This window comes from Atractosteus spatula, chromosome 8 (assembly GCF_055471065.1).
Source record: "Atractosteus spatula isolate fAtrSpa1 chromosome 8, fAtrSpa1.hap1, whole genome shotgun sequence".
Classification (NCBI taxonomy): Eukaryota; Metazoa; Chordata; class Actinopteri; order Semionotiformes; family Lepisosteidae; genus Atractosteus; species Atractosteus spatula.
The window spans coordinates 131,256-156,974 of record NC_142713.1 but is presented as its reverse complement, the minus strand read 5'-3'; the positions used below and the strand labels follow the sequence as shown (position 1 = coordinate 156,974).

Here is a 25,719-nt window from a genome sequence, read left to right as displayed (position 1 = left end):
CAGGCAGGTCTTTTCAATGCTCAATGCTGATCCAACAGATGTTTCTGCTATTTCTGCTCATATCGTGAGCGCCGTGTGCAGTCACTGTCACTCCTGTGAGGTCAAGGGTAGGCGTTCGGTCCGCACTGATATCACAGAAACTCGTCGCCTGACGAAACTGTTAAGAAAGAGCAGTACTTCTGGAATTAGTAATTAAATCAGTAATTAAAAACAGCAAGGAAATGCTGGGGGATTGTTTTTATTTTGCAGAAGAGGATTAAGCTGTACAGAGGTGTAAATTTATTTAATCAGCTGGTTGTCAGAAAGGCCCTCCCTGCCGTATCTCCCGGACCCTGGCTGAGAGGGAGCGAATGCTGTTCCACTGAGCTCCAGGCCTGCTGCCTTCAAGCACCCCCTCCTGTCTGGGGAGAAGTGAGAGACTGTTCTGCCTCTTCAATTAGTCAACGGGACCAGGAGACACATGGAAAACGGAATAGAGAACAGTTGGAGGGGAAGAAGCCGGACAAACAGCCCTGTCGTTCCGAAGTCAAGTCGGTTTTTGGGGACCAGACTAGGCAAGACAGAGCCACACGCTCCTGTTACACCAGCACTCTCCAGCAGGGGTCACTGTGACCTGCGGTCTCTTCACACTAGTGGGCTCAGCCTGCCCTGCGGCCGGGCTCACTGGGCCAGACTGAGGATTCAGGTACTGGCCTGGCCCAGGGGGTCTCTGCTTATGCTCGGACCCTGGTGCTGAACGGTTCGGTACCAATGTGTCTGTGTGGGCAGGGGAAGCTACTCCATCTGGCACAGGACTAAAGTGTCACCATAGTTAGCCAGGCCAAACCCGGGATAGAGGGGCTCCGTGAAGGAGGCCTGGACTCTGTGCAGGAGGGTCGCTGTGTCCCCAGAGACGCTGTAAAAGGACAGAGTTCCAGCCCTGTGGTCCACGTACACCCCGATCTTGGCGCAGTGGGGCGCAGTCACGACCGATTCCACATCGCTGTGCCAGAGGGAGTACCCCTCCGCGCTGCAGGTCAGACTCCAGGACTCGGCGTTGTGCCCCAGGGCGCACTGGGAGCCCAGTCCTTTCCTGGCGATCCCTCGGTAGCTGACCCCTATATCTGCCTGCCTCCCGCCCCACTCCACCTCCCAGTAGCTGCGGGTCCCGGACAGCTCGTCCCGGCACAGCAGCTGGCAGTAGGACTCGAATCTGTTGGGGTGATCGGGGTACGGCTGGACCTCTCTCGTCGCGGTCAGTTTCCTGCTCTCCTCGGTGAGGCACAGCCTGGGGTTCACGGTGTCAGGGTCTGGTTGGAGCGCACAGGAGTCTGGGGGAGAGGAGAGGGGGCATCACTCTGCAGTTAACTGGGGTAAAGGAGATTTCAGTCCATTGAAATGGGGATTGAAAACTGTCCTGATTAAGCCTACAAATGGACTGAATAATCCCAGCAGGCAAAGAACAGGGCTCGTTACCGAAAAGGCTCCTGGATAATTTATTAAGTATTGTACATTTAAAACACTCACAGTGCAAAAGCTCTGCTCTGGTCCTGGGCTCTGGAGACTGCAAACTGTAGACTAGAGTTTGCTTCACTGGGGAGGCAGAGACACAGAGAGAAACAGGCTTTGTAATGAGTACCTGGGAATACAATCAGGTCAGCTGATCTCTAGAAAGACGCCAGTGTGTTTCTCCACTAACCTGTCCTGGAGATCTTGAATGATTCCTCCCTGCAGATGTCCTCCAGTCGCTCTTTCAGTCCAGAGACAGCTCTCTTCACAGCCTCAGGAGAGAAGTGGGGTCTGACAGGGATGCTGGGTGAGTCTCCAGCTCCAGGAGGGACACAGACAGACTGGAACTTCTGCATCAGGGAGGAGAGAGAGGAGTTTCCAGTCAAACACACTGGGCTCCAGCACACATTCCTGGGGAGAAGCCAGGAGCAGCTCCATTGAAGAGCTCTGTGTGAGAGACTCCCTTCTGGACTGCAGAGTCCCAGAGCAGTGCTGTTACCTGGAGGAAATGGATGTGATCCTCTGTGTGTGAGAGCTGGCTCAGCTCAGCGTCTCTCCTCCTCAGCTCAGCGATCTCCTGCTCCAGTTGCTCCAGGAGTCCTTCAGCTTCAATCAGTACAGTCTTCTCTTGAGCTCTGATCAGCTGTGTGAGCTCAGAGCGTGTTCTCTCAATGGAGCGGATCAGCTCAGTGAAGATCCTGTCAGTGTCCTGTACTGCAGTGTGTCCAGAGCTCTGAGTGAGGAGACACACAGTGGATTATCACACAGGACAACACTCAAACTACATTCTACTGTGTGTGGTGTTTCCTCAGGGTACTGGTGTGTCCAGTGTCCAGCTGTGGGAATGTGTGCCTGTGTGTCCACTCCTCTGGTCAATACCCACTCTGAGTGACTTCACAGCCTGTCTCAGCTCCTGCAGCTCCTTCTCTCTCTCCTGGAGTCTCTGCTGGGTTTGTCTCTGTGTCGCCCCCAGCTGCTTCTGTGGAAAATTAGTGGGGGTATTAATGTCTGAACTTTCAGGGGTTAATTACAAAAAAGAGAAAATCTCCTCATCTCCTCACAGAGCCACACAGAGGACAGTCTGAGCTCATCTCCTCACAGGAATCACACAGAGGACAGTCTGAGCTCATCTCCTCACAGGAATCACACAGAGGACAGTCTGAGCTCATCTCCTCACAGGAATCACACAGAGGACAGTCTGAGCTCATCTCCTCACAGAGCCACACAGAGGACAGTCTGAGCTCATCTCCTCAAAGGAATCACACAGAGGACAGTCTGAGCTCATCTCCTCACAGAGCCACACAGGACAGTCTGAGCTCATCTCCTCACAGGAATCACACAGAGGACAGTCTGAGCTCATCTCCTCACAGAGCCACACAGAGGACAGTCTGAGCTCATCTCCTCACAGGAATCACACAGAGGACAGTCTGAGCTCATCTCCTCACAGAGCCACACAGAGGACAGTCTGAGCTCATCTCCTCACAGGAATCACACAGAGGACAGTCTGAGCTCATCTCCTCACAGAGCCACACAGAGGACAGTCTGAGCTCATCTCCTCACAGAGCCACACAGAGGACAGTCTGAGCTCATCTCCTCACAGGAATCACACAGAGGACAGTCTGAGCTCATCTCCTCACAGAGCCACACAGAGGACAGTCTGAGCTCATCTCCTCACAGGAATCACACAGAGGACAGTCTGAGCTCATCTCCTCACAGAGCCACACAGAGGACAGTCTGAGCTCATCTCCTCACAGGAATCACACAGAGGACAGTCTGAGCTCATCTCCTCACAGAGCCACACAGAGGACAGTCTGAGCTCATCTCCTCACAGGAATCACACAGAGGACAGTCTGAGCTCATCTCCTCACAGAGCCACACAGAGGACAGTCCGAGCTCATCTCCTCACAGAAATCACACAGAGGACAGTCCGAGCTCATCTCCTCACAGAGCCACACAGAGGACAGTCTGAGCTCATCTCCTCACAGGAATCACACAGAGGACAGTCTGAGCTCATCTCCTCACAGGAATCACACAAAATACAGTCCGAGGTCATCACCTCACAGGAATCACACAGAGGACAGTCTGAGCTCATCTCCTCACAGAGCCACACAGAGGACAGTCTGAGCTCATCTCCTCACAGGAATCACACAGAGGACAGTCTGAGCTCATCTCCTCACAGAGCCACACAGAGGACAGTCTGAGCTCATCTCCTCACAGGAATCACACAGAGGACAGTCTGAGCTCATCTCCTCACAGGAATCACACAGAGGACAGTCTGAGCTCATCTCCTCACAGAGCCACACAGAGGACAGTCTGAGCTCATCTCCTCACAGGAATCACACAGAGGACAGTCTGAGCTCATCTCCTCACAGGAATCACACAGAGGACAGTCTGAGCTCATCTCCTCACAGAGCCACACAGAGGACAGTCTGAGCTCATCTCCTCACAGAGCCACACAGAGGACAGTCTGAGCTCATCTCCTCACAGGAATCACACAGAGGACAGTCTGAGCTCATCTCCTCACAGAGCCACACAGAGGACAGTCTGAGCTCATCTCCTCACAGGAATCACACAGAGGACAGTCTGAGCTCATCTCCTCACAGAGCCACACAGAGGACAGTCCGAGCTCATCTCCTCACAGAAATCACACAGAGGACAGTCCGAGCTCATCTCCTCACAGGAATCACACAGAGGACAGTCTGAGCTCATCTCCTCACAGAGCCACACAGAGGACAGTCTGAGCTCATCTCCTCACAGGAATCACACAGAGGACAGTCTGAGCTCATCTCCTCACAGGAATCACACAAAATACAGTCCGAGGTCATCTCCTCACAGGAATCACACAGAGGACAGTCTGAGCTCATCTCCTCACAGAGCCACACAGAGGACAGTCTGAGCTCATCTCCTCACAGGAATCACACAGAGGACAGAATTTTGGGTGGAGGAGCAAGAGAATTCTCCTGACTTCATTGGACATGTTTAGTGAGCTCCTAGTAAAGAGAAAAAGTCCTCACCTGTTTCTCGGTCCTCTCAGCTGCAGCTGAGACAGTATCGTGGCCTCGGTGCTTTCCCATAGTGCACAGCGAACATATAAACTCCCCGTCAGTTTGGCAGAAAGACTCCAGGAGTCTGATGTGATCAGGACAGACTGCTGCATCAAGTCTTTTCACAGCATCAACCAGCTTGTGTCTCCTGAAGGCAGGAGCTTCATAGTGAGGCTGGAGGTGAGTCTGACAGTAAGAGGCCAGACACACCAGGCAGGACTTCACAGCTCTCACCTGTCTCCCAGTGCAGACATCACACAGCACATCTCCAGGGCCAGCAGGACTGGGAGCAGGAGGAGGACCACTGAGCCCTGTCTCCTTCAGTTTCTCCACCACTTCAGCCAGCATGATGTTTCTGCGCAGAACAGGCCTTGGGGTGAAGGTCTGTCTGCACTGGGGGCAGCTGTAGATTCCAATCTGATCATCCTGATCCCAGCAGCTCTTAATACAGCCCATACAGTAACTGTGTCCACAGGGAAGAGTCACTGGATCCTTCAGGATATCCAGGCAGACTGGACAGCTGAGCTGGTCCTGAGCCACTGAGATACTGGCTTCAGCCATTTTTACTGCACAGACACAGAGACGCAGTTTCAGTGAGGCTTCGGCAGAAACGAAAGTTAGCTGTGTGAGTCACTTCCTGTTGCTGTGCAGGCTGGGGGTGTGGTTTTGGACAGAGACCAAGCTTATTTATACAGGCTTCCCAGTGGAGAAAAGGGAAGAGAAGATAAGATTACAGAGGCCACAATTCAGTCGTTTTCTTTCACGTTTACAGGGACAGTAATCTTTGTTTCCGGAGGTTCATAACTTTTCTCTCTTAGAGTACACAGTACTACTCATTCCAAAGGATCCCAAACTGCTTTGCACACTGGAGCAGACCCCCTTCTCCCCCCATTGAAGAGCAGACACACCTGGGAGACACACAGGGATCATTCTGCACCAGTGACCCCACCTGGGAGACACACAGTGATCATTCTGCACCAGTGACCCCAACTGGGAGACACACAGTGATCATTCTGCACCAGTAACCCCACCTGGGAGACACACATTGATCATTCTCCACCAGTGACCCCACCTGAGAGACACGCGGTGATCATTCTGCACCAGCAGCACCACTGCACAGACACCATACTGGGGCTGTGTGCTGGAAGTACTGGATTAGAGAGAGGAGCGCCCCCTGCTGGTTGAGAAAGGAAAGGGCGCAGTCTCCCAGCTTGCCAATCTGCCTATGTGCACCTGTTCTAATGGCAGAGCATTAGAGCATAGAGGAAGTGCACTAAATGGCTTGTTTTACCCGGTGTTAAAAAGTGGTTGTTGGTGCTGCTGTTCAGATGCAGTTGCTTAGTCTGCAGCCTCATCAGGGAATCGCAGCAGCACAGCTGAGCGCCCCGCGGAAGCACAGCGGCCAGTGCGGGAGAGAGATTTTAATGGCACACTTCGCACTGTACGGGATCATGCTATATTGATATCGACTGTCGATTGCTCCTGGCCCGGGGTTCGGGAGGGACGGGGCGGAGTCTTTTCAGCACCTTGGAGAGCGGAGGACGCGCCCTCCCCCGCTCTCCGCCCCAGCTCCACCTCATGCGCAGCCGTGCGCCGTGGATGTGTAGGATATTCTCTAATGAAGACACCGCTCGCGTCTGTGTGCGGCCTGCCCACCCGTGTTCGTGTTCACGGGAGAAGCTGTGGCGTCTGTGTGGCTCGGATTCCCCTCCTCCACCCGCTCGCCGCTGCGCTGGACGTGTTTTCTGACGGCGGCTTCACTGGAAAGGCGGCGTGTCTGCGTGTGAGCTGGCCGTGACCGGCCCCCCTCTCCTCAGCCCTCCGCGCTAGCTCGGCCGTGACGAGAGACAGCATCCGTGCGTGTGCGTGACAGGACACCGACAGGATAAAACAGAAATACTCCAAAATTCCCCGCTGTTTACCTTTGTCTGTGTCGTGTCAGAAATCGGTTTACTGATCAGCCTGCACTCTCGCCAGGAAGACTGAAGATGCTCTAGAGGCTAAACTCGGTTGAGACACCGGGCACGGATGTTCATACATTGATTTTGCTGCTATCGGTCACGCAGACCACCAGCACAGCTCCATGAGGAAACCAGACTAGCAAATACCCAGATCTCCTGAGCTCCAGCACAGCTCCATGAGGAAACCAGACTAGCAAATACCCAGATCTCCTGAGCTCCAGCACAGCTCCATGAGGAAACCAGACTAGCAAATACCCAGATCTCCTGAGCTCCAGCACAGCTCCATGAGGAAACCAGACTAGCAAATACCCAGATCTCCTGAGCTCCAGCACAGCTCCATGAGGAAACCAGACTAGCAAATACCCAGATCTGCAGAACTCGGACGTCGCTGTCTCTTAGCTCTTCGGTGCAGTCCTTCATTGGATTAAGCTTTTGGTTTTCAAATGCAGCATTAACAACCAATTATATTAATAGCAGAGAAAATCTTATTGAAAGCATATTTTGACATCACAGCCTTTGTTTAATGTACAGTCGGTTGTACGCGCTTGGAACAGAAATGTTCTCTTGACCCACATTACTTCCCCCGGCACTGACAGCAGCGGTGATGTCACTTCCTGTCCCGCAGGTCCCAGGACATGCGGGGTCTCTGTGGCTGTGGGGCTCGCCGTGGAGACAGGCGGACGGGCTGACCGCGTCCCGGGGGGCGAGGGCCCGGTCCACACCAGGGGGGAGTTGTGAGCAGGGCGCCGATCGGGAGAACCTACTTCGCTGAGACCGCACAGAACCGCGTGATTCGCCTGCTGACCGTGTTTCCGAGCGGGCCCAGACTTCTGGGATGCTAGCCAGGAAGGGTCTGCTGCCGGAGGAGTTCCTCCTGACCCGGCTGGCGGAGGAAACGGGCCAGCCCAGTCGGTACCGGTCCAAGACACAGAAAGCCCGCTTCATCACGAAGGGCGGGTCCTGCAATGTGGCCCACAAGAACATCAGGGAGCAGGTGAGCGCAGTGCAGGGGCAGGACAGCACAGGCTGATTACATCACGGGGGCGTGACATCAGAGCGCAGCCCGGTGACCTCACGGCGGGGTGACATCACCAGCCGGTCAGTGAGCGCGCTCTCTCTCGCTCTCTCTGTCTCAGGGCCGCTTCCTGCAGGATGTCTTCACCACCATGGTGGACCTGAAGTGGCAGCACTCTCTGCTCATCTTCACCTCCGCCTTCCTCTGCTCCTGGATGCTGTTCGCCATGGTCTGGTGGCTGATTGCCTTCGGACACGGAGACCTGGAGCCCCGGGAGCAGGGCTGGCCGGGTCCTGCGCCCTGTGTCACGGCCATCCACTCCTTCACCTCGGCCTTCCTGTTCTCCATCGAGGTCCAGGTCTGTAATGTACTGGAGTGTCCAGTCAGTGTGTGTGTATTAACCCCTCTCTCTCTCAGTGCAGTGTTAATGTACTGGAGTGTCCAGTCAGTGTGTCTGTATTAACCCCTCTCTCTCTCAGTGCAGTGTTCATGTACTGGAGTGTCCAGTCAGTGTGTCTGTATTAACCCCTCTCTCTCTCAGTGCAGTGTTAATGTACTGGAGTGTCCAGTCAGTGTGTGTGTATTAACCCCTCTCTCTCTCAGTGCAGTGTTAATGTACTGGAGTGTCCAGTCAGTGTGTCTGTATGAACCCCTCTCTCTCTCAGTGCAGTGTTAATGTACTGGAGTGTCCAGTCAGTGTGTCTGTATTAACCCCTCTCTCTCTCAGTGCAGTGTTCATGTACTGGAGTGTCCAGTCAGTGTGTCTGTATTAACCCCTCTCTCTCTCAGTGCAGTGTTAATGTACTGGAGTGTCCAGTCAGTGTGTGTATTAACCCCTCTCTCTCTCAGTGCAGTGTTAATGTACTGGAGTGTCCAGTCAGTGTGTCTGTATGAACCCCTCTCTCTCTCAGTGCAGTGTTAATGTACTGGAGTGTCCAGTCAGTGTGTCTGTATTAACCCCTCTCTCTCTCAGTGCAGTGTTAATGTACTGGAGTGTCCAGTCAGTGTGTCTGTATTAACCCCTCTCTCTCTCAGTGCAGTGTTAATGTACTGGAGTGTCCAGTCAGTGTGTCTGTATTAACCCCTCTCTCTCAGTGCAGTGTTAATGTACTGGAGTGTCCAGTCAGTGTGTCTGTATTAACCCCTCTCTCTCTCAGTGCAGTGTTAATGTACTGGAGTGTCCAGTCAGTGTGTGTGTATTAACCCCTCTCTCTCTCAGTGCAGTGTTAATGTACTGGAGTGTCCAGTCAGTGTGTCTGTATGAACCCCTCTCTCTCTCAGTGCAGTGTTAATGTACTGCAGTGTCCAGTCAGTGTGTGTGTATTAACCCCTCTCTCTCTCAGTGCAGTGTTAATGTACTGGAGTGTCCAGTCAGTGTGTCTGTATGAACCCCTCTCTCTCTCAGTGCAGTGTTAATGTACTGGAGTGTCCAGTCAGTGTGTGTGTATTAACCCTTCTCTCTCTCAGTGCAGTGTTAATGTACTGGAGTGTCCAGTCAGTGTGTCTGTATTAACCCCTCTCTCTCTCAGTGCAGTGTTAGTGTACTGGAGTGTCCAGTCAGTGTGTCTGTATTAACCCCTCTCTCTCTCAGTGCAGTGTTAATGTACTGGAGTGTCCAGTCAGTGTGTGTATTAACCCCTCTCTCTCTCAGTGCAGAGTTAATGTACTGGAGTGTCCAGTCAGTGTGTCTGTATGAACCCCTCTCTCTCTCAGTGCAGTGTTAATGTACTGGAGTGTCCAGTCAGTGTGTGTGTATTAACCCCTCTCTCTCTCTCAGTGCAGTGTTAATGTACTGGAGTGTCCAGTCAGTGTGTGTGTATTAACCCCTCTCTCTCTCAGTGCAGTGTTAATGTACTGGAGTGTCCAGTCAGTGTGTCTGTATGAACCCCTCTCTCTCTCAGTGCAGTGTTAATGTACTGGAGTGTCCAGTTAGTGTGTCTGTATTAATGGTCAGTGTCACTGTTAGGGGACTGTAGTGTCCAGTCACTCAGTGTGAGTGTGCTGTTGTGTCCAGTCTGCCAGTGTGAGCGTGCTTTTGTGTCGGTCAGTGTGAGTGTGCTGGAGTGTGCTGTGTTCAGAGTGAGTGTGCTGGAGTGTGCTTTGGTCAGTGGGAGGGTGCTGGAGTGTGCTGAGGTCAGTGGGAGTGTGCTGGAGTGTCCTGTGGTCAGTGGGAGTGTGCTGTGGTCAGTGGGAGGGTGCTGGAGTGTGCTGTGGTCAGTGGGAGTGTGCTGTGGTTAGTGGGAGGGTGCTGGAGTGTGCTGTGGTCAGTGTGAGTGTGCCGGAGTGTGCTGTGGTCAGTGGGAGTGTGCTGTGGTCAGTGGGAGTGTGCTGGAGTGTCCTGTGGTCAGTGGGAGTGTGCTGGAGTGTGCTGTGGTCAGTGAGAGGGTGCTGGAGTGTGCTGTGCTCAGTGGGAGGGTGCTGGAGTGTCCTGTGGTCAGTGGGAGTGTGCTGGAGTGTGCTGTGGTCAGTGAGAGGGTGCTGGAGTGTGCTGTGGTCAGTGGGAGTGTGCTGTGCTCAGTGGGAGGGTGCTGGAGTGTCCTGTGGTCAGTGGGAGTGTGCTGGAGTGTGCTGTGCTCAGTGGGAGTGTGCTGGAGTGTGCTGTGGTCAGTGGGAGTGTGCTGTGCTCAGTGGGAGTGTGCTGTGGTCAGTGGGAGTGTGCTGGAGTGTGCTGTGCTCAGTGGGAGTGTGCTGTGGTCAGTGGGAGTGTGCTGGAGTGTGCTGTGCTCAGTGGGAGTGTGCTGTGCTCAGTGGGAGTGTGCTGTGGTCAGTGGGAGGGTGCTGGAGTGTGCTGTGCTCAGTGGGAGGGTGCTGGAGTGTGCTGTGGTCAGTGGGAGGGTGCTGTGGTCAGTGGGAGTGTGCTGGAGTGTGCTGTGCTCAGTGGGAGTGTGCTGTGGTCAGTGGGGGGGTGCTGGAGTGTGCTGTGGTCAGCGGGAGTGTGCTGGAGTGTGCTGTGGTCAACGGTAGTGTGCTGGAGTGTGCTGTGCTAAGTGGGAGGGTGCTGGAGTGTGCTGTGGTCAGTGGCAGTGTACTGTGGTCAGTGGGAGTGTGCTGGAGTGTGCTGTGGTCAGTGGGAGTGTACTGTGGTCAGTGGGAGTGTGCTGGAGTGTGCTGTGGTCAGTGGGAGTGTGCTGGAGTGTGCTGTGGTCAGTGGGAGTGTAGTGTGGTCAGTGGGAGTGTGCTGGAGTGTGCTGTGCTCAGTGGGAGGGTGCTGGAGTGTGCTGTGGTCAGTGGGAGTGTGCAGGAGTGTGCTGTGGTCAGTGGGAGGGTGCTGGAGTGTGCTGTGGTCACTCCCCTCTGTCTCACAGGTGACGATTGGGTTCGGGGGCCGGATGGTGACGGAGGAGTGTCCTCTGGCCATCACTGTGCTGATAGTCCAGAACATCGTGGGCCTGATTGTCAACGCGGTGATGCTGGGCTGCATCTTCATGAAGACGGCGCAGGCCAACCGCCGCGCAGAGACCATCATCTTCAGCCGCACCGCCGTGGTCGCGCTGCGTAACGGGTGCCCGTCGCTCATGTTCCGCGTGGGTGACCTGCGCAAGAGCATGATCATCTCCGCCACCATCCAGATGCAGGTGAGCCGCCGGGCGGGTGAGGACAGGTGAGGACAGGTGAGGACAGGTGAGCCGCCGGGCAGGTGAGGACAGGTGAGGACAGGTGAGCCGCCAGGGCGGGTGAGGACAGGTGAGGACAGGTGAGCCGCCGGGCGGGTGAGGACAGGTGAGGACAGGTGAGGACAGGTGAGCCGCCGGGCGGGTGAGGACAGGTGAGGACAGGTGAGCCGCCGGGCGGGTGAGGACAGGTGAGGACAGGTGAGCCGCCGGGCGGGTGAGGACGGGTGAGCCGCCGGGCGGGTGAGGACAGGTGAGGACAGGTGAGCCGCCGGGCGGGTGAGGACAGGTGAGGACGGGTGAGCCACCGGGCGGGTGAGGACAGGTGAGGACAGGTGAGCTGCCGGGCGGGTGAGGACAGGTGAGGACAGGTGAGCCACCGGGCGGGTGAGGACAGGTGAGGGCGGGTGAGGACCCCGCAGGCATGATGCAGACTCCGGCTGTGGCCATTCCCTCTGCAGAACCCTGCGGTCTGACAGGTTACACGTCCCCTCCGCTCACAGGCGGTGCTTGAGTGGACTGAGGGGGGGGGGTAATGTGATGAAGCACTTGGAGGCTTGGTTGGTCTGTGTGTCTCGTCATCTACAGTAAGTGACTGTGTGTCTGTCCATCTGTGTGTCTGTGTGTCTCTTCGTCTGTGTGACTGGTCTGTCTATCCGTGTGACTGTGTGTTTTTAATCTGTATGTCTCATCTGTGTGTTTCTGTGTCTGTCCCTCTGTGTGTCTGTCCCTCTGTCCCTCTGTGTGTTTCTGTGTCTTTCACAGGTTAATCTTTCTACCAATGTGTCTGTCTCTCTCTGTGTCTCTCTCTGTCCTCCTCCCGCCTGCGCCCAGGTGATTCGGCGGATGGTGTCGAAGGAGGGGGAGGTGATCCCAGTGTCCCAGCTGGATATCCAGGTGGAGAATCCGCTGCGCAGTAACGGGATCTTCCTGGTCTCTCCTCTCATCATCAGCCACACCATCGACCGCTCCAGCCCCCTGTACGAGCTGTCGGCACAGTCCCTGAGCACGGAGGACATCGAGGTGATCGTCATCCTGGAGGGTGAGCGAGCTGCACTGACCACACGACTGGACACTTACAGAGCCTGAACACTGAGCACTGGCTTACTTACCGGACAGTACAGAACCTGAACACTGAGCACTGGCTTACTGACTGGACACTACAGTACCTGAACACTGATTGGACACTGCAGAGCCTGAACACTGAACACTGGCTTACTGAGACTGGACACTACAGTACCTGAACACTGATTGGACACTACAGAGCCTGAACACTGAGCACTTGTTTGCTGAGACTGGACACTATGGAACCTGAACACAGTACTAATTGCTTGATTAATTGCCAGGTGTGGTGGAGACCACAGGGATAACGACCCAGGCGCGCACCTCTTACCTTCCTGATGAGATCCTCTGGGGGCGGCGCTTTGTTCCTATAGTAACGGAGGAGGACGGGCGCTACTCGGTGGATTACTCAAAGTTCGGGAACACGGTCCCGGTCCGGATGTCCCCACTCAGTGCCAAGGAGCTGGACCAGAACAGGGGAGAGGCAGAGGGCGGGCACAGACTGGGAGGGGAGGAGCCGGGGCACATCCAGGACTGGGGATTGGTCAGGGCTGGAAGGGGAGGGTTCAGGAGAGGGGGCCGGGCCCATGATAGCTCCGCCCCTTGGTCTTCATCCTTCTCCTACTACTGTCGGAGAGAGGGAGGAGTGGAGGGAGAGGGGGAGAGGGGGAGAGAGGGCAGGAAGGGGCAGAGAGCAGTGACGCTGGAGGAGATAGGGAGGGAGATCGAGGAGGAGGAGGAAGATGAGAGTGTGTGAGAGCCTGTTGACCTCTCTCTGCTCCCTGTCCTGCTGGCTGTGTTAATAACTGTGGGGCTCTCTGCTGTTACTTCTTCTGTTCTCACTGTGTCTCCTGTCCTGTTTAACAGTGAGAGGTTCTGCTCTATCTTATTGTCTCCCATCCCTCTGAAGTGAAAATAATATACAGCATATGTATGTATTTCAGATTAATCTTATTTATGATGTCATTAAGGCTGGAGAGCAGAGACATGCCTCAGAGAGGAAATGCTGGGTTCTCTGCTGCCCTGCTGCTCACACAGGAAACCCTGTGATAAAGTCTCATTGTCTGACACAGAAGAAGGTTCAGTGACACTCTGTGTGTAGGGCCTGTGTGTGAATGTGCATGTTCAGTGCTGACGGTGCTCATTGACTCTCAGTGTGCTGGCCTGTGTGACAGTGTGTGTGTTCAGTGACTCAGTGTTCAGAGCTGGTGTGTGAGTGTGCTGGTGTTATTGCTGTATACTGTCTGCCTATGGCTCTGTTCTGGAGTGGCTTCAGTAAAGCTCTTTTGAAAGAAACAGCACAGGAGCTCAGATTCTTCTTTCTGAGGAAGGGACTCCACTGCCTGTGTCCCCTCGAGCACTGAAGGGCTGGGCGCTGACTGGGCCAGCCTGAGGGAAGTGCTCACTGAGACAGAGATTCCTCACTGCTTGCACTTACTGTACCGAGCAGTCTTCTTCCCGAAATATCCCACAGAATATGGGTCTTCTACCGCTGGAGGAGACCCACTTCTCCCCCCACTGAAAAGCAGACACTCCTGGGAGACACACAGTGATCATTCTGCACCAGTGACCCCACCTGGGAGACACACAGTGATCATTCTGCACCAGTAACCCCACCTGGGAGACACACAGTGATCATTCTGCACCAGTAACCCCACCTGGGAGACACACAGTGATCATTCTGCACCAGTGACCCCACCTGGGAGACACACAGTGATCATTCTGCACCAGTAACCCCACCTGGGAGACACACAGTGATCATTCTGCACCAGTAACCCGACCTGGGAGACACACAGTGATATCATTCTGCACCAGTAACCCCACCTGGGAGACACACAGTGATCATTCTGCACCAGTAACCCGACCTGGGAGACACAAAGTGATCATTCTACACCAGTAACCCGACCTTAGAGACACACAGTGATCATTCTGCACCAGTAGCCCCACCTGGGAGACACACAGTGATCATTCTACACCAGTGACCCCACCTGGGAGACACAAAGTGATCATTCTGCACCAGTAACCCGACCTGGGAGACACACAGTGATCATTCTGCACCAGTAACCCGACCTTAGAGACAATCAGTGATCATTCTGCACCAGTAGCCCCACCTGGGAGACACACAGTGATCATTCTGCACCAGTTATCCCACCTGGGAGACACACAGTGATATCATTCTGCACCAGTAACCTGACCTGGGAGACACACAGTGATCATTCTGCACCAGTAACCTGACCTGGGAGACACACAGTGATCATTCTGCACCAGTAGCCCCACCTGGGAGACACACAGTGATATCATTCTGCACCAGTAACCCGACCTGGGAGACACACAGTGATCATTCTGCACCAGTAACCCGACCTGGGAGACACACAGTGATATCATTCTGCACCAGTAACCCCACCTGGGAGACACACAGTGATCATTCTGCACCAGTAACCCCACCTGGGAGACACACAGTAATCATTCTGCACCAGTAACCCGACCTGGGAAACACACAGTGATCATTCTGCACCAGTAACCCGACCTGGGAGACACACAGTGATCATTCTGCACCAGTAACCCGACCTGGGAGACACACAGTGATCATTCTGCACCAGAAAGCAACTTCACTGCACACAGCTCAGGGGGAGGAGAGAGAAACTGCTGCACCAGGGGGTTAAGGGAACTTGAGGGAGTCCAGACTGTACAGAGCCCAGAGTGGCGTTTAGATGCTCTTGCAAACAGACGTGTGATTTCAAACGTCCAAATAAGATATCGACGTCTCATCCAAAAGGAAAAGCATTATCAGCACAATGCAGCACAGCACAGTACTCCTACAGCACAGTGCATCCCCTCACCCTACTGCGACATTAGCTTGGAAACTCTTCTCCGCGTGGAATGGTGCCACCTACTGGACCAGCACGATAACAGCAGCTGCCTGGCTTTCCTTGGCCAGTCTTCCTATCCAGTAGTGATGATAAGAAGAAGAATACGGAGTATTTATACTTTTGTCTACTTTATTTTTCTGTTGGCACAGTTTACCTTTGCAGTTTGCATCTGTGTCGGCTTGTTGTCTGTGTACACAGAAGCACAAAGCGGCCGCTCCGCCGGAACCATGTGCGCGGCCGCTGTTTCCAGCCGGACACGGCGGGGACGCACAGCGGGCTGACCAGCGACAGAAAACGAGCTGAGGTGAGAATTATTGTTGCTGTTTTATATATTTGCTAAGATTTCTTCAGATAAGATCGACACTTCATATATAAGACTAGGGTGGAGATGAGATCTTTTTCATTCTGAGCGGCGGGGACATGTTGCTAGGAGATGTGCTGCGGTGGCACTGCAGGTGTGTTTCCTTCCGTGCAGCTCACACCCCAATCTCACACTCCCGGGTAACCACATGGCGTGGCCTCCACGACACGCCCACACCGAGTGTCCGAGGGAGCAGCAGGCGACCCCGGGCCGCTCAGGTGGGCGACAGGTCCTCTTCAACCAGCCTGTCTGGTGCGGAGCTCAGGGACTTTACGCTGTTGTGTCTCGCTTGTAGTCATTGTAGCTGTGTGTCGGTGTGACGGTGCATTTGTGTATCAGTATATCAGTGAATGTGACAGTGTGGTTTTGTATCAGTATATCAGTGAATGTGACAGTGTGGTTTTGTATCAGTATATCAGTGAATCTGACAGTGTGGTTGTGTATCAGTTTATCAGTGAATGTGACAGTGTGGTTGTGTATCGGTATATCAGTGAATGTGACAGTGTGGTTTTGTATCAGTATATCAGTGAATGTGACAGTGTGGTTTTGTGTCAGTTTATCAGTGAATGTGACAGTGTGGTTGTGTATCAATATGTCAGTGAATGTGACAGTGTGGTGTATTGGTGTATCACTGTATCAGCATGGTTAAGTATCATAACGTGCTTGTGGACTGTGGACCAGCGTAACAGTTATTCTGTAATAATACTGTTCTCTTGCAGAAGGTTAGTGTCCGCGCACATCTGTTCATTCCTTGAATCCTTAATAATCTGCATGTTTGTATTTGCTTTCCAGGGGATCTCATAAGAGAGCGAACAGGTCAATCCTGCGTGAAAACTGGGCAGACAGTGAGGGGAGGACACAGAATCTCAGGCCATGTGGATCCTTAAGTACTGTCATCAGCCCTGAGTCAGGGACTCGATATAAGCCTGTGTCTACAGTGCTGCACTGAGTGAGTCAGTACAGACTGGATTCACCCCTGCAGGGAGAGAGAATTCTTACCGACTCTACCAGACAGATGGCAGATTGGCATCATCTGGGCATCGGGCGCCGGCAGCAGCTGCCTGAACTTGTGGCTCCTCTTGCATCAAGCTGGATTATCGTGACACCGTCTCTCCAGCAGGGCCAAGCTCCCGGTTCTCGCGCCGGTCGAGTCTCGGCTGGCAGGCAGATCCTTCAGGGCTTGGTGAGGGAGGACCAGAGTAGCAGGGCAGCTGCCTGAGGATATTATATCACAGGGCAGGTTCGCTGCCCGGACACTGCGGCTCAACAGAGACGCTCCAGGAGCCCAGACAGCCCAGATGGACGCCAGTGTGGTTCGGGTGAAGGTGGAGCCCCAGGACCCGGAGGAGGAGGAGGGACTCGGGGAGGAGGAAGAGGACGAAGAGGTGCTGCGAGTGGCCATGAAGGAGGAGGTGGCGACGGACTATGCCGACCTGAACATCGTACAGATCAAGCAGGAGAGAGAGGAGGAGGAGGAGGAGGAGGAGGGAGGAGGAAGGCGAGGCGCCGGGCCGCCCTCCAGCGTCCTCGATGGCCCGTTTCCGTGCCTGGAGTGCGGGAAGGCCTTCGGCCAGCCGGCCAGCCTGAGGAACCACCAGCGGATCCACTCCGGGGAGAAGCCCTTCCCCTGCGCCGACTGCGGCAAGCGCTTCCGCCGCGCCTACGACCTCAAGGTGCACCAGCGCATCCACACGGGCGCCCGGCCCTACCGCTGCCCGCAGTGCCCGGCCGCCTTCAACCAGCTCAACAACCTGAAGCGGCACCAGCAGGGCCACGCCGGCTACAAGGGCTTCTCCTGCGCCGACTGCGGCAAGCGCTTCTCGCGCGCCAGCGGCCTGCAGGTGCACTCGCGCATCCACACGGGCGCCAAGCCCTACCAGTGCGCCGAGTGCGGCAAGCGCTTCCGCTCCGTCCAGGGCATCACCTACCACCGGCTCGCGCACCAGCGCCGGCGCGTCTACCACTGCCCGCAGTGCGGCCGCGGCTTCGTGCGCCCCTTCTACCTGCAGCGCCACCAGGAGGCGCACCGCGGCGCCGCGCCCCGGGCCTGCCCCTGCTGTCCCCGCAGCTTCAGCGAGCCCTGCGCCTTCCGGGAGCACCTCGAGACCCACCGGGCCGGGAGGGGGGGCAGCCGGGGCGGGCCAGCGGGGCAGGAGGCGGGGGGGAGGAGTCCAGAGATGCCGGACATTGGGGCAGCTCCAGACGGGGAGATGACGCCAGAAACTGGGGAGACGCCGGAGACGGAGATGACGCCAGAAACTGGGGAGACGCCGGAGACGGAGATGACGCCAGAAACTGGGGAGACGCCAGAGACTGAGATAACCCCAGAAACTGGGGAGACGCCAGAGGCAGAGATCACTTTCACTTCAGTGTCTCCAGAGACACAGACCAGCAGTGCAGTGAGGGGGCTGAGTCTGGACATGGAGAGGACTTCAGGGACAGAGCTGAGTGGGGTGACGGAGGTGACTAAGTGACAGAGGGGACTCCAAGAGGACCAGTACAGTTTCAGAGGGCCCTGAGGAAAACGTGCCGAGCACCAGAGAGACGGGCGTGTCAGAGAGGCCCCAGTGAGGGGAGACTCCATTCCCGGCGCACAGAGAGGAGAAGCAGCCTCCAGTCATCGAGGCAATTCAGCGACAGGAGTGACTCCGCTGCAGGTGAGTAAGAACAGTGACGAGACGGAGAGGGAAAGGAGACCCGCAGGAGAGAGGAGACTCTGGAACAGTGGAACAGGGAGGTCGGCCCAGACTGGGACACGCCCCCACCCCCTCGAGGACAGGACTCTCATGGTCGGGACTGTCCCGTGAGCACTGGAACAGCCCGGCTCCTGTGTTCCGGACGGGCTGTGTATCAGCCCAGCACGCCGCTGTACAGGGTTGTTACTGTGTTTGTGAATAAAGTCTCATTATTATTTACCTGAAAGCAGCCCATAGAACCCATTCCTTCACACGAGGACGGCCGGTATCGTCCCTGAACAGCGCTGGCTCTGGAGGGGAGAGGCGAGAGAGGCAGGGCAGTTCAGGGGTGCAGGGAAGCAGGTATCCCCTGTTTCAGTGTGACCCCTGAGTCTTTCTCCTGGGTGCCTGTGTTACATTCTGTGTTCAGTGGTGCAGCTCTTCTCCAGGTTGTGAAATCAACCTCGTTTCTATTCCTGCCAAGATGAACTAAACAGTCACGCATTAAAACTAAGATTAACCCTCAGCCCTGCCCCTGTGTCTGTACCTGTCCCTCTGACTGCCCCTGCTCCTGCCCCTGCCCCGGCTGCTGCTAGCCCTGAACCTGAAACGGGTCTGAACAGCTGATGCCACAGGTATCCACGGAGCTGGACACAGCAGTATGAGCCTCCGATGCTTCTGGAGTCTCTGCTGCTGCTTGCTGGGGTGAAGCAGCTGTCAGGGATGTGGAAAAGCACCTCACTGGCCAATCAGTCTGTTCCCCTCAGTGCCGTTCCCAGCGCGGAGGTCGGGACACACGAGCTCAGCTCTGACTCGGGTCAGTCTGTTCCCCTCAGCACCGTTCCCAGCGCGGAGGTCGGGACACGAGCTCAGCTCTGACTCGGGTCAGTCTGTTCCCCTCAGCACCGTTCCCAGCGCGGAGGTCGGGACACGAGCTCAGCTCTGACTCGGGTCAGTCTGTTCCCCTCAGTGCCGTTCCCAGCGCGGAGGTCGGGACACGAGCTCAGCTCTGACTCGGGTCAGTCTGTTCCCCTCAGCGCCGTTCCCAGCGCGGAGGTCGGGACACGAGCTCAGCTCTGACTCGGGTCAGTCTGTTCCCCTCAGCGCCGTTCCCAGCGCGGAGGTCGGGACACGAGCTCAGCTCTGACTCGGGTCAGTCTGTTCCCCTCAGTGCCGTTCCCAGCGCAGAGGTCGGGACACACGAGCTCAGCTCTGACTCGGGTCAGTCTGTTCCCCTCAGCGCCGTTCCCAGCGCGGAGGTCGGGACACGAGCTCAGCTCTGACTCGGGTCAGTCTGTTCCCCTCAGCGCCGTTCCCAGCGCGGAGGTCGGGACACGAGCTCAGCTCTGACTCGGGTCAGTCTGTTCCCCTCAGCGCCGTTCCCAGCGCGGAGGTCGGGACACGAGCTCAGCTCTGACTCGGGTCAGTCTGTTCCCCTCAGCGCCGTTCCCAGCGCGGAGGTCGGGACACGAGCTCAGCTCTGACTCGGGTCAGTCTGTTCCCCTCAGCGCCGTTCCCAGCGCGGAGGTCGGGACACGAGCTCAGCTCTGACTCGGGTCAGTCTGTTCCCCTCAGCGCCGTTCCCAGCGCGGAGGTCGGGACACGAGCTCAGCTCTGACTCGGGTCAGTCCGTTCCCCTCAGTGCCGTTCCCAGCGCGGAGGTCGGGACACGAGCTCAGCTCTGACTCGGGTCAGTCCGTTCCCCTCAGTGCCGTTCCCAGCGCGGAGGTCGGGACACACGAGCTCAGCTCTGACTCGGGTTGTGCTGAGAGCAGGCAGCGTGTCTGCACACAGAGAGTCGCAGGTAACTGACTTTAGCTCATTTCTGTCATTCCAAGGAAAGTCGACAATACCATGAGCATCTGGGAAATCAACAGATTTTTTCTTGAGTTGGCAGTTGCCCATAATGTGCTATCTTCTGCACATGATAGGCCTCAGTGCTGCCTTCTGCTTACACTTCTGGGCTGTGGGTCTGGCTGATGAGTTCTGGGCTGTGGGTCCGGCTGGGGAGTTCTGGGCTGTGGGTCCGGCTGATGAGTTCTGGGCTGTGGGTCCGGCTGGGGAGTTCTGGGCTGTGGGTCCAGATTCTAGAGACGTGAGCTCTTTTAACTCCATGTGTGACTGGGGAGTGATGTCATTACCTCAGTGTACACAACATGTTTAATAAATATCCTTTCAACAAATATCTTTTCTTCAGTAAATGGCCACAGCAGATTTCTGCAGGAACTACCTCACCATGGGGCAGGGAGAGGGAGCGACCTGGGCGGCAATCTCAAACTCTGGCTCTCAGATCCCTCGAGAACCACCCGGGTGAGATTCTGGGATCCTCAGAGAGCCTGCCAGGGGAGATTCTGGGATACAGAACCAGCAGGACGAGATCCTTGTGAATGAGCTGGGTTTGCATCACAAACTGTCCAGGTTCATGGCTGCCATTTCCATGTCCCAGACTAAAGCACCACTTTGATTTCGGGCACAGTCTCTGTCTGCGCTGCCCCGGCTGCTCTCCTGGACCGGCCCGGGACTCGCCGGTGTCCTCCCAGTACAGATGTCCCACTGCTGATTAAAGGCCGTTAATTATCCAGCTGACCAGGGTCTGTCCTGATGTGTCCGCAGAGCGTCGCACCACAACAATATTCTCGCAGTTCTCTCTTTAGAGTGGCGTGGCCTGATTTAGACTCTGTGTCAGATGAGTTAAAAATGTGAAGGCAGCTGTGGGCCTCGCTTGCCCAACACCCTCGGGTTTCGAGTAGATAACAGATTCTCTTACCCCCGAACCCGAGACCCGTCCTGAACTCGGACCGAACCCGCTTCCCTCCTTCAGGGCGAAGCCGGCTGTGGACTACAAATCCCGGCGTGCACCGCACGGCCGGTCATCCGCCCCCCCCCACCCCTTCGCATTAAGCAGGACGTCGCTGTGCTCCAGCGTTGCTGACAGCGTAGCAAAGCTGTTTAACGGTTCGTGGGCAAATATCCCACAAGCAACGCGCCTTACTCGCCGGGGTTCACGCTTCCAGGCGGACTAGGCTGGGGCCCGGCTGTGTTGCGCCTGTGGGCAGCGCGGACCGGCAGCTGCACCGGGCTCTAGCCGGGGTCCCAGAGCCGTGACAGCCCCGTCACGAAGCCCACCCTCCGGGTCGGCGGGGGCCGGAAACGACGCGGCATTTCAAAAGGCTTGCGGGTTGTGGCGAACGTGAGGTGCGCGCAGCGCGAGTGAAGTGCGGTTCAGCACCCCGGCCATTGCAACAGCACCACAAAAGCCTGAGGGAAAAACAAACATTTTTCCGTCTCTCAGGATCGCCCTGCTCTCTCGTCCCCACGCGAAGCAGGAACTGAAATCCACCGGACACGGGTTTCCCGTCGGAGCGAGGAGGGGGACGGACGCCCCGCTGCCAGGTGGGGGAGACGATGGCGATAAACAAAGGGAGGTCTCAGCCGCAGGAGCCGTGACCGGAGACGGGTTCGTCCAGGTAATCTGAGGATCTCCTTCTTCAGGGCCGCGCCGTGCGAGACCGGGAGACACTCGGCTGTTACTTCTCCGTGGCCCCGGGAGAAAGAGACCCCCTTTCCTTTAGGACCGAAAACAAGCCAAAACGGTTCTTTCATGAATTCTGCCTGCCATGAAAATCATTTCACTGTAAATTTTCGTACGGGGTTACGCCACCGAACAGGGTGCTGAGTAACTAACATTATTTATGTGTTAGTTTCATAGTTTCATTGAGCCCGGTCTTAGCGGACCCTCTCCGCCCTGTCCGGTAAACGTCTCCGGTACAGCGGAGTGAAGTGTGCGGGGCTGCACCTCTAGCTCACGCCTTTGTGAGATGAACTACTGTTGCTTAATTGCCTTGCGCTGCTGTGAATCATGATGTCAGATCTAAACATCGCTCCCTGCCCTTGAGAGCGAGCAGCGTCTGCAGGGACACGGCGCATCGGCGTGTTGTCATCCCGTCATCCCCAGACTGACCAGGAGTCCACAGCTTTAAGATAGATCCCTTTATTGGCCATATACGGTTTCTTGCATTAGGAATCTGTCTTTTCGCAGACCTCAGCTCGCTCTCCATGAGACACACAGACAGGGAGAGAAGTTGGGGGTCAGAGCGCAGGGTCAGACGTTTATACGGCGCCCCTGGAGCAGCTGGGGTTCAGGGTCTTGCTCAGGGGCCAAACGGAGTAGGATTCCTCTGCCGGCCGCGGGATACTTACCGGCAGCCCTCCAGCCACAGGCGCCGATCCTGACTTGTCTAAGCTGTTCCTGCTTGCCCTAACCCCTGCCCCCTGACCCCTGGGTCTGTGCAGGGGTCGCTCTCTCACGCCTGCTGCTGTTCTGTGCCTGGCAGGCGGAGACACCGGGAGCAGCCGGAGCAGGAGCAGGGAGCATGGCTCTCACCCGCGTCAAGCAAGAGGCCAGAGAGCTGGAGTGCGACCGGGTCTGGTGTGAGCGGGCCGAACTGGGCCACGGCATCGTCAAGCATGAGCCCGGCCCTGTGGACAGCGAGTCAGAACCCTTAGAGTCCAGTGCGGGCCGTCCTGCAGGGCCGGAGTCCGACAGCGCGGACTGCGGCGAGGGCGGGCCTGACGACGGAGTGGAGCTGGCGGACGTCCTGCACGTGCGGATCAAGGAGGAGGAGGAGGAGGAGGAGGGCTACGAGCTGGCGCTGCACAGCTGCCTGGAGGAGGACGTGTCCAGCTACAGGACTGGGAGCGGCCCGGACCGCGTCTACACCTGCCCCGACTGCGGGAAGACCTTCGACCGCTCGCACAACCTCAAGCAGCACCGGCGCGTGCACACGGGCGAGCGGCCCTACGCTTGCCCCGTCTGCCGCAAGACCTTCACCCAGCTGGGCTCCATGAACAAGCACCGGCGCATCCACACGGGCGAGCGGCCCTACGCCTGCGCCGTCTGCGCCAAGACCTTCACCAGCTCCTCCAGCCTGAAGCGCCACCTGCACACCCACGCCGGGCCGCCGCCCCACGGCTGCACCCTCTGCCCGGCGGGCGGACAGCCTGCCCTCGCGCCCGGGGCCAGCGGCGGAGGAGCAGGCCGGGTGGCGACGAGCAGCGCCTGCCTCCCGCCTGCCGACGACGGAGCTGAGGTCCCGGAAGGGGGGTCTGGGTAAGGGCAACGCTATCGCGAATCTGAGAGCCGGTACCGGTACTGGTCCTGGCCACGGAACTGCCCGTGAGGACGCCCCTGTCGGGCGTCGGTTAGTGCGCGGTCTGTGGGCAACGCTGGGGTGGCTCTGGGGTAGACGTTCCTGCTCCCCGATGACCGACGTGAGGTCGGTTTGTCTGCCGCCTCTGTCCCATCGAGCCGCAGGGGAGCAGGGGGTGCGATTGCGTCTCTGATCCGCAGGGAGCCCCTCAGGGGTACCCCAGGCCTGACTTGCACCTGCCGCAGCGGCAGTGTTGGGGCTCCCCCCGCCAGCTCCCGGTCCTGACGAGTTTTAACGTTTGTCTGTCCAGCAGCCAGGACGCAGGCCTCTCCGGAGACGACTGGGCGGAGCAGCCCGAGCCGGAGTCCGAGGACGTTCCCAGGGAGTCCCTGGAAATCCAGCCGGTGGTCATCAAGGAGGAGCCCCTGGAGCCGGAGCCGGAGCCGGGAGAGGGGGAGCCGCCCGCCTGGCCGCTCTCTCCGGCCCCGCAGGAGCCCCCCGCCAGCGGCGCGGGCCCGGGGCGCCCCCCGGTGCAGAAGCCCTACCGCTGCGGCGAGTGCCTGCGGGCGTTCTCGTCGCCGCGGGGCCTGGAGGACCACCGGCGCGTGCACTCGGGGGACAAGCCCTTCCGCTGCGGCGAGTGCCACAAGACCTTCGTGGCGCTGAAGAACCTGCGCAAGCACCAGCGCATCCACTCGGGCGAGAACGTGCACCGCTGCAGCCAGTGCCCCCGCAGCTTCATCGCGCTGGGCAACCTGGTGACCCACCAGCGCGTGCACACCGGCGAGCGGCCCTACCAGTGCACCCAGTGCCGCCGGCGCTTCTCCCGCAGCTCGGACCTGCGCACGCACCAGCGGCTGCACACCGGCGAGAACCTCTTCTCCTGCGCCGAGTGCGGCAAGAGCTACATCTCCAACAACGACCTGAAGCGCCACCTGCTGACGCACACGGGCGAGAAGCCCTACAGCTGCCCCGACTGCCACAAGAGCTTCCGGCAGCTGGGCCACATCAAGGTGCACCGGCGCGTGCACACCGGCGAGCGGCCCTACAGCTGCAGCCACTGCCGCCGGAGCTTCAGCACCGGCTCCAGCCTCAAGCTGCACCTGCGCACCCACACCGGCGAGCGGCCCTACTGCTGCGCCGAGTGCCACCGGGTCTTCACCCGGCTCTCGCACCTCAAGCTGCACCTCAGGGTGCACCGCCGGTAGAGCAGGGCAGGCAGGCAAGGGCGGCGTCGGCACACCGCAGAGAGGAGACGGGACAGGACACCGCAGAGAGGAGACAGGACAGGACAGCACAGCACAGCACACTGCAGAGAGGAGACGGGACAGGACACCGCAGAGAGGAGACGGGACAGGACAGCACGGCACAGCACAGCACACCGCAGAGAGGAGACGGGACAGGACACCGCAGAGAGGAGACAGGACAGGACAGCACAGCACACCGCAGAGAGGAGACGGGACGGCACACCGCAGAGAGGAGACGGGACAGGACAGCACAGCACACCGCAGAGAGGAGACGGGACGGCACACCGCAGAGAGGAGACGGGACAGGACAGCACAGCACACTGCAGAGAGGAGACGGGACGGCACACCGCAGAGAGGAGACGGGACAGGACAGCACAGCACACTGCAGAGAGGAGACAGTATGGCACACTGCTGCACACCAACATGAGACTCATGTTTTCAAAAGAAGAAACTAAGATGGCTGGTGTGGACAGGCAACACGCAGTAGCTGTGTCTCCTCTCGACTGACCCGGTCTCTCATGTACTGAAACCCACCCACACTTACCGACACTGTCCAATAGCAAGCGTGTGCAGGTGTTATTGACAGGTGGAAGATCCTCCTCTTTCAGATTGGTGCTGGACAGATTAGGGTACAGAAACCCCTTTGTTTTCATAAATACACGTATCTGTGTGCTGTAACTCCTATCTGGGAGCTGGTAAATCGCTGGAGCTGTTCTGACTTCACTGACGCGAGAGGTTTCGACTGCGATCCGCATTGTCACTGCAAACTGAGCAGCCCAGGAGCTGCCCTGTTGTTCCCCTGTGGACTGTGTTCGGCTTCTCTGAAACGTTTTGTTAACCATGGCTAATACAGGTTTCGAAGGAAGGTAAAACCTTTCTTTTTTTATTAACTAAATCTTACTCCTCCATCCGCTCAAATGACTGTACTTGCATAGTTCGTAACACAGTGTAGACGCTGTACGGACCCCCACAGCACTAACAGTACAGACAGTACTGTTCTGAGACAATATAGTAAAATATATACACAGAACTGTACAGAAACAATATAGTACAATATATTCACAGTACTGTACAGAGACAGTGCAGTACAATATAGGCACTGTACAGACACCCATAGTACAATATAGACCACAACAGTTTTGACAGTACTATACAGTGATAGTATTGTACAGTATACATAATACCATATACACTAACCATGTAGAGTCAATATTGTACAGAGACAATACAGTTCA

At 56.8% G+C, this 25,719-nt stretch overlaps 3 protein-coding genes across 4 annotated transcripts; 2 read left to right on the top strand and 1 right to left on the bottom strand.

Moving 5' to 3' along the window:
- Positions 1–222: 222 nt before the first annotated feature.
- LOC148828918 (E3 ubiquitin-protein ligase TRIM16-like) lies at positions 223–5,142 on the bottom strand. Of its 2 annotated transcripts, XM_088922649.1 has the most exons (6): positions 4,503–5,142; positions 2,372–2,467; positions 1,988–2,221; positions 1,679–1,838; positions 1,507–1,572; positions 223–1,310 (listed from the first exon to the last, which is right to left on the bottom strand). In XM_088922649.1, the coding sequence occupies exons 1-6, from the start codon at positions 5,091–5,093 to the stop codon at positions 775–777; spliced, it is 1,683 nt and encodes a 560-aa protein (XP_088778775.1). In that variant the 5' UTR covers positions 5,094–5,142; the 3' UTR covers positions 223–774. The 2 variants fall into 2 exon arrangements, with proteins under 2 accessions (XP_088778775.1, XP_088778776.1); XM_088922650.1 differs by lacking the exon at positions 1,507–1,572 and having other exon boundaries at positions 632–1,310; positions 4,503–5,129.
- Positions 5,143–6,105: 963 nt separating this feature from the next.
- Positions 6,106–13,477, top strand: kcnj11l (potassium inwardly rectifying channel subfamily J member 11, like). The gene is made up of 6 exons (XM_088922651.1): positions 6,106–6,899; positions 7,119–7,487; positions 7,630–7,866; positions 10,814–11,083; positions 11,954–12,161; positions 12,466–13,477. The coding sequence occupies exons 2-6, from the start codon at positions 7,329–7,331 to the stop codon at positions 12,936–12,938; spliced, it is 1,347 nt and encodes a 448-aa protein (XP_088778777.1). The 5' UTR covers positions 6,106–6,899; positions 7,119–7,328; the 3' UTR covers positions 12,939–13,477.
- A 3,121-nt stretch (positions 13,478–16,598) lies between these two features.
- On the top strand, positions 16,599–24,570 carry LOC148828916 (uncharacterized). Its single transcript, XM_088923527.1, has 13 exons — positions 16,599–17,874; positions 18,070–18,215; positions 18,723–18,904; positions 19,058–19,105; positions 19,192–19,308; positions 19,395–19,480; positions 19,529–19,643; positions 19,730–19,891; positions 20,019–20,182; positions 20,838–21,042; positions 21,283–21,554; positions 22,422–23,197; positions 23,548–24,570. Exons 1-13 carry the CDS (start codon positions 16,711–16,713, stop codon positions 24,443–24,445), a joined length of 4,335 nt encoding a protein of 1,444 aa, XP_088779653.1. The 5' UTR covers positions 16,599–16,710; the 3' UTR covers positions 24,446–24,570.
- Positions 24,571–25,719: the final 1,149 nt, after the last annotated feature.